The sequence below is a fragment of the Rhodamnia argentea genome, chromosome 8, assembly GCF_020921035.1.
Source record: "Rhodamnia argentea isolate NSW1041297 chromosome 8, ASM2092103v1, whole genome shotgun sequence".
Lineage (NCBI taxonomy): Eukaryota > Viridiplantae > Streptophyta > Magnoliopsida > Myrtales > Myrtaceae > Rhodamnia > Rhodamnia argentea.
In genome coordinates, this window is record NC_063157.1 from 7,960,714 (window position 1) to 7,968,926 (window position 8,213).

At 39.2% G+C, this 8,213-nt stretch overlaps 1 protein-coding gene across 1 annotated transcript; it reads right to left on the reverse strand.

Moving 5' to 3' along the window:
• Positions 1–244: 244 nt before the first annotated feature.
• On the reverse strand, positions 245–1,783 carry LOC115736676 (uncharacterized protein At3g17950-like). The gene is made up of 3 exons (XM_030668502.2): positions 1,522–1,783; positions 1,214–1,372; positions 245–785 (listed from the first exon to the last, which is right to left on the reverse strand). Exons 1-3 carry the CDS (start codon positions 1,531–1,533, stop codon positions 327–329), a joined length of 630 nt encoding a protein of 209 aa, XP_030524362.1. The 5' UTR covers positions 1,534–1,783; the 3' UTR covers positions 245–326.
• Positions 1,784–8,213: the final 6,430 nt, after the last annotated feature.

Consider the following 8,213-nt stretch of genomic DNA (forward strand, 5'->3'; position numbering starts at 1 on the left):
ACTTTTTAAAGAATTTGAGACTCAATTACATCCTCGTGATGACGGAAGGGTTTGCCATGCATTTATCCCTTTTAAATATCTAATAAGTTATTGGGTATTCTTTTAACGGTGGCAGTGGGTTTGGCACTCCGCTCTGCTAACTCCTGCCCCTGTTTCCAACTTTCGGTGCGTTTTGGTGGAAAAACACAGTAAAAGAGAAAGCAGGAGAAGTGGAAAAAATGAACGAGGTCCGAGAAATGATAAAGATCGCCAAGACAAATTCTCTCTTCCCACCAAATAAATCACCACACCACACCACGAATTCAACTCACAAGGTCTAAGACCATTCAGTGAGAGCCATTCCCACACGCACAGCAAAGAATCAGAGACACTCCATACCCATCGGGGCCATCACCTTCCTCTGCTCCTGGGCTCGCTCTAGGAGGGGGTGCGACCCGGCCGTCGACGAAGAGTGAGTTCGACGGCCCGCTCTCGCCCTGGGCCATGACGATCTCGTCGGGTCCATACGTGATCGGGCCCTGGCCGATTCTCCTGCATCCGTTGGCGGCTTTCCTCTCCACCGCAAGAAATTGGCCGAGTGACTGAGCAGCATCGTTGTCCATCCTCTCCACGTCAGTGCTCACCCCTGAGCACAGAGAGAATAACCAGATTCTGGGCTTGCAGCTTTTCTTGACGGCCTCTGGTTTTCGGATTCTCGTCGATCTCCGAGAGAGCTCTAGCATGGTGGAAGCACCCATTAGGCTCCCGAGGGTGATGCTCCTGTCGTGGAAGAATGATCCTGTGGACTGAATGATGGGAAACGCAGTTTGGTTAGTGTTATTGAGAGGGGTTCACTAGTCCAATTTTTGCATAAAATAACGAAACCGCAAATCCTTCATTCACATAAATTTGGCAAGAAGTAGCAAATTTGTCGAAACCCGGATGAATTCCAGGGGCGAGGAACTGAAATTGACGAGCACAAGGTTTTTCAGATGTGAGATCTTTCATTTTGTTGCCACAAGATGCTTTTAGAGAAACTAAAATACTCTGTTTATAGCAGATATGGATTAGAAATTTAATTGCATTTTCAGCCCAACCGAGTTTGCACGACAACCCATTTCCAACATATCATCGCCCTCTGTATTCTTCGTTCTGCCACTTCTCAAAAATAGCATCTTTTTGCCTACGAGGAACATGTTCGTAGTGTAGTTGCCCGCAAATTTTTTTCACTGACCTCAGTGTCCAAATCTGAGGAGAAGTCTGTGCAAGAAGAAGTGGGAGAGCCAGTGAGCAGGGTGTTGAAAGATATGGAACCAGCAGAGCGTCCCCTGTTGTTCCTCCCCAACCCGACCCTCACATTCACTGGCTGCAACCCCAGAGGCCATCCCTCTCTCTGCAAAACAAACAGATCAGATCAGGCCGTTCAGCAAAAACAATGTAATGTAGCATATAATTGGCATGTAGTAAGTACATCTGTCACCAAAGAATCTAGACCCAGAATGAAAAACAAAAAGACCAAAAAGAAAGGGAGCAAACAGGGACCTGTTGAGCCATGTCTCTGGGGTACTCTGTCTCGACTCTCTTCTTGCAGTCTAAACCCTGGCATGAGGTGAAACACGAGACATCTCCTCCAATGTCGTTCCTCTAGAAAGAACAGAGTCAGGATGATCGATCGATCTGAGATGGTGGGCTATATACAGAGAGGAACAATTGCATCCGTCCCCCACAGAGAAAGAGACGGAGACAGAGTCAAAAAGGAGGGAGAAGTCGAGTCAGAGGACTGATGATTTTTGGGCGTGCCTTTTTCCTGTGCTCTTTACGACAACCTTGTTGACCAGAAAAAGAAAGGAGGAACAGAATCATGGCGTGCCTTTTCAAATAAATTGCAGAGAGCGCAGGGAATTAGGTCTCAGTCATCGGAGGAATGTTTTTTCACAAGGTGACAAACGTGTTCCGCCAACACGGAGCGTCGCCAAGTGTTAACGGTCGGGGCTGGGGTTCTTGCATGAGTATGCGGGAAGAGGGACTGCATATTTTTATGCACGCCCCGAAGATGCAGAAAATTGTTTAAACCATACTACTACTCTGCACCTTCCTCGCTTGTCCCAAAACAGTTTCTCCATGAAATTTTGCCTCCCATGACCCATCAAACAGCCCTCTGTCATGACATCATTAGGGTTTGCCGACTCGTGAAACAATTAGGATTATTAACACCGAAAAGCGTGGGATCTTCACTTCAATTCTCACTTAACGCAATCACTTCTGATCAAATTGCGAGAAGTAATTCTTTGTAAATCTTCTAACCATGGTTTTGATTGCCTATCTTTGATCGGACCGGTTGTAAATTGATCCAGCACAAGAAAAGTGATTCAAGATATCATCTGACTGTTGCACCAGGAAAAATTGCACGCCCAATTTCGGACTCCAATTGAGGATTTAAGCAAGTTGGGAAAAAAAAGAAAAGAGAATGTGATATCCCAATAAAAGTAAGCGATGAAGTAAAAATTGTTAGCTATTTTCTCTATAGGGGATTTCTTTTTCTAAGGAGCTTTTGTGTCTTTCTATTAGAGGTGAGCAATTCCGGGTTCCATACGGGTTCTACTTGAAACCTGGAGAATAAGTTCTTCATTTTTTTTTTGGAACTTGAAACGTATCCCGAATATCCTGAAATCTGGAACCTACCCTCTCGTAAGTTCCAGAGTCTACCCAAGTAAACGATGGTAGTAAATCATCACATTTATTGATTACCACTTGCTGCTTCAATTTACCGATCACAACTCGTATTTAGACATGAGAAGAATATGATATATTAGCAAAGTCTCAATCACAAATATAGTTGGAAATGAAAACTCGGACTAGTAGTTCCATATTACACACTCATTATCGGATGATATGAAGTACCGCTAGATCGCGCTAAGAAATATACAACTAGAAATACAAAGTCTTGTTCTAGGTTCCAAGTTCCACTAATTTGGAACCTAGAACCTACTCGTCAAAACCTGTTTTCCAATTTTTGGAACATGAAATTTACCATGTATACCCCGAAACTATGCGCACCCCTACTTTCCATAGTTATCTTAGAGTTAATTAAGGTTATTTGAGCTTTGCAAAATTTAAAAGATTAGGGCTCTGCTTGTTTCGCGGGAAATGAGTGATTTGAAAATCATTTTTCAACAAATGATCGCTTATAGAGCTTACAAAAATGAATGAATGAAAAATATTTTCGTCATCTACGTAGATATTTAAACACTATTTGTTGTCGGTAATGAAAATATTTTTCATTGACTAATTATTTCAAGTTATATATGCGGTCATTTAGGAAAATATAGTTCAAATTACATATTTTTCGTAAAACAAATGAAGACTAACTTTGTGAAGAGCTAATCGACTATCTAAAAGTGTTGAAATCTTTTGTAATGTTTGCTTCTATATGTACTCATACTAAGGGTGCGTTTGGTAGCATTTTCTCATTAGATTTTTTTTTATATTTCTATTTCTTGAACGAGTTTCTGAGTAGAAGAACGCTTTTGATAACTGCAGAAATTTTCTATTCTTGGAATAGAAAACTAACATGGTGTATTTGGTATGACCCTAAAAATTTATATTTCCCATTTTTCATTTATTTATAAAAATGTCAATGGAGACTCAACAATTCATGTTTGACTAAAGCTGAACTTTTATAAGGACTTGACTGATCAAACCAACACGATTTTTTCAAGGTTTTCGGTTCGGGTTAGGTTGGACTGAGTAATGATTAAATGATTTCAGGTAGTTTGACGGTTCGGTTTGGTTTTTATTTTTAATTTTTGTTGCACTTCTTATCTTCTCACTGCATTCACAAGAATTCTAAAAAAGCACTATAATTGAGCAAAAGACAATATTTAAAGATACAATCTAAAAATTAATAATATATAAATTTGCTTTCCTCGTTGACTCCACTGCACCCACCTCTGATAAACAAAAAATATGACTTAATAAAATTCAAGTATTAACATAATTCATTTATGTAGATACAAAGCATTCAAATACGAATTCAAATATTCTTCCATTGTTGTCAATTCTTTCATGTTGCATGTGAATTTTTCTATGCGTCTTTTGGAAAATGTATTTATTTAAGGTGCCAAAACGAGAATCTTAACGTAAAAATTAAAAAGAAATCAAATCGATTGTCTTACTTTTATCCTAACATTATTTTGATGATAACTATATTAAGTAAGCCAAAAGTATAAGGGTTAATACCATAGAAAATCCCAAACTGGTACACATGTGGCAAATTTATCCAAAATTATTTTTTGAACAACAAAAAATCCTAAACTGCTATACTTGTGACAAATTTTCCCCAAATCGATACACCTATGACAAATTTACCCTCCGTTAGTTTTCGTTAAATTTAACTGTCAAATTGCTGAATTGGATAACACGTGGCGGTTGGCGGATATATCAATTTGGGGTTTTTACCCTCTATTTGTCACAGGTTTATCAATTTGAGATTTTTCACGATATTAACTCAATTTAACGAAGGGTAAATTTGTCACAGTGGTACCAATTTGGAGTATTTCGTGGTTAAAAGAATTAGTTTAGGGTAAATTTATCACAAATATATCGGTTTATGATTTTTGGTGGTCAAAAAAATAGTTTGGGGTAAATTTGTTACGGGTGTACCGGTTTGAGATTTTTCATGGTCAAAAAAATAGTTTGGGGTAAATTTATTACAGATGTACCAATTTAGGATTTTTTTACTGTATTAACCCAAAGTATAAATGGTCTTTTGAAAAAAAAATTGGCCCAACTTGTCAATTTAGGTATATGTGGGTTGGCTACTGGGTTGGGTCTGGTCGAGTTACATTAGACTTATTTCACTAAAATGACTTTTTTTTTTTCACTTTTTGTTATTGGGAACAAATTTTGTTTTACTTCTTATTTTTGTTTCAACCACTGATTTATTTTAGAGAATAGAGAAATTAACTGACGTACACAAATAGATTTTTTTTGGGGTAAATAGCACAAATAGATTTTTGTCGTTTTTATATTCCGAAAAAAAAAAAGGATAGGAAAATAGAGAAATAGACCAGTTACCAAACAGACCCTAAGCAATTTATAGGTTTGATCCAATCCAACTTGGCCTGACCCAACACTCGTGTAAACTATGATTTTTGAAAAAATAAAAAAATCTTAAATTCCTAATTTGAAATTCGATCTTTTTGTCTCAAGCTCTCACTCTCGTCTCAGTCTTTGCTCTCTCACGTCTCAAACTCTCATTTTCTCACTCTCACCTCGGCATCTCCGTCTCCGTCTCCGTTTCTTGACTCATGGCCACGACTTTCATCAACTCACGGCCTCAACTCTCAACTCACATAGATTCATGACTGCGCCTGCGGCCGTTCATCACCTACCTCTCTCACTCTCGGTCGCCTCTATTTGCTTGGTGGGATCGGTACTATAGACCCACCTTGGAATTGAAGAGAACCGACGGTCCGGTTCCTAGGTAGATCCTTGGAACCAACGGGTGGTTCTCGATTTTAATTTTTCGGAATCGGCCTTTAGTGGGTGGTTATGGATTCGTGGGTGGAAATTGCCCACTCGAACCATATTCACTCCTAATTGAGTCTATCTAACTTATTTTAATTGAAAATTACTGACTTGGATGTCGAAGGTGCCACGTAGGACATCCGAAGCCGACGTGACTAATTTTCTTTAAAATCTTTAAATTTTTTATATATTTCTTCTTCTTCTTCTTTTTCTATCAAGTCCGGTGAGGGTTGTTGGTTGACCTTCGTCGGGGATAAAGGAGGGCTAGCAACCCTCGTTGACCATTGGACGAGGGCCGTGAGCCCTTACCTATAGCGAGTGAGTGTCCCAGCCCTTACCCGCATTTGATGATGCCTTTGCAACCCTCCTCTGTGGCCGGGAAGGGTTGGCCGGTGACCATCGCCTGGTTTAGCCGAAAAAAGGAAAAAAAAGAAAGAATAATAAAAAATAAAAATAAAAAATTCACAAATTCATAAAAAAAAATTATAAAAATTGTCCACATAGGAACCTCACGTCGTTGATTTTTAACTATGATTGACCGGATGGACTCAATTAGCAAAATATCAAAAGGTTTAAGACTCTATTGGTAAAATTGAAAGTTTTATGAATGAATTAGCCAAAGTTGTAATGACCCAAAAACCATCACCAGCTTATGGATGAATTAATATTTAATGAGTTTGGATTATTGGATAAGCTATAAGGAATTTTTATTCGAACTCCTGGATATTTTTAAGGAATTATTATGGACCCAATACTATTTTAGGGACACGATATGTTGAAATTAGGTCTCATCGGATCAAGTACGTAAGAAATTGGGACAATCGAGGACTGAATTGAGACATGTGACCGCACAAGGACACGTGCGGGGCCACATGTCACCACGTAGCATGGCTGTTAGTTGCTGCATAGCAGCCGCGAGGCCCAACTTTCACCTACTTAAAATAGGAGTAGGTTAGTACTTGATAGTTTATGATCATTTGGCACGAAATTTGAAATTCGACTAATGTAAGCACGATAAAGTACTCAAGTACAACAAAGTAGAAGCAGCTAGCAAACAACCGACTGTAAGCATGACATGTCACAAGCCGACTATACTGCAAGCAGTTGATTAAGCATGACACTTCATAAGATGCCGACCACAAGTTGACTGGACCATTAGAAATAGAAATCACTGTCAATTCATTTAACAGCTTTAGTCAAAATTTTCGTCGTTACTCTCTTGAACTGTCGACCCCTCTCTCTCGGCCGTACCACTACCGACCGACCGCCGTTAACATCCCTTGCCACCCGCGACCCGCATTGTCCATGCTGTCGCCATGCTAACTGTTCGATTGCCCTAGCCCTTGGCCGATCGCCTTTGGTCGCTGTTCATGGCTGCTATTGCCATTCCAACGCTGTGTTGTGGTCGTCCATTGTCGTTCATTGCCCATTGGGCTGTTCGTTCGTTCGTCCGTCCGTCCGATCGTCCATTTGATTTCTCGCTTAGTTGAGGCAATTAGATTTCTAACCTTACTATTATGCTTTCTATGATTACGGATGCGAGTGTATTGGATTTTGATGATTGATGAGTTGTGATAATGGATTTGGATATGATTATGAGATCTACTGTCTATGAGGATCGTATTTGCTTTGGTAGGATTTTGATATCTGTTGTTGATATGAGATGTGTTTGGTTGTCTTGGACGATCCTCAATTTTATGATGTTATAGTTGGTTTAGTCATTTGGCCTAGGGATCCTATTTGCGGGAGCTTCGGCTTACTCGTATTGATTAACCATTTTTTTCGGATGGGCAAGTGGGCAAAGAAAAACGTCATGGGAAGTGAAGATCATGGACAGAGATGATGTTGGTGGATTTGGAGTAGATTATTCTCTATAGTACTCTTCCTATGTGAATTTTGTAAATAAAGTGAAAATATAATAAGGAGTGGATGGTGAGTTTTGAATAAAAGTGTGATGCCCGAAATGTGTGCATTTGCTTAGTGAACCATGAAAGGCCATACCTTTTGTTTAGGTGTGCCTGCCAATTGAATGTTTGATGTTTTTGACATGCACTTGTGCTCGTATGGCCGCTTGATTGTTTTTACTTAGAGCTTTCGCATGGGCCAATTACTCCGATTAAAGAAAGATTATAAAAAAAGAAGTGAGTAAGGTTTTGAAAAGCCTTCTCATCGTTTGTGGAAGTATGGGACGCTACAAAAGTGCAATAAGTTAAAAACCTTTTGGATAATTTTTCCAAGCCTGATCATAACTTTCATTTACTGAGAACAAGCTATGTTTACGATAAGCCGTGATCCACCTCGTTTGTTCGCGGTGACTTATTCATTCGCGGTAAATCTTTTCATGTATTTACAAAGAACGATAAACTTTTCGTTGTCAGTCTTTGACGCTGAAAATATCGAATAAGGTTGACCAATTTGGGTTTACCATGGGCAAAAATAAAGTTTACCAATGCTTATCCCAACCATAACTTGTTCTGGATAAATGCAAGTTATTCTTGATGCATGCAATTTGTCCTAGGTAAATAGAACTCGTCCGTGACACATGCATGTTGTTTGTGGTTAAATGACTACTTTAGATGAGTGGATAAGGTTTACTATTGGCAGTTCTTAATAAAAACAATTTGTTTATTGTATGTACAAATATGGCATCTTACTTGATAGACACAAGTTATGCTCGATAAGTATAATCTCCTCATGAGAGTATG

Bases quoted from the DNA above. Each gene is read 5' to 3' on its own strand.
- LOC115736676 (XM_030668502.2), bottom strand. The intron at 786-1,213 runs GTCAGTGAAAAA...CCCATCATTCAG, and splicing joins CCTCAGATTTGGACACTGAG to TCCACAGGATCATTCTTCCA.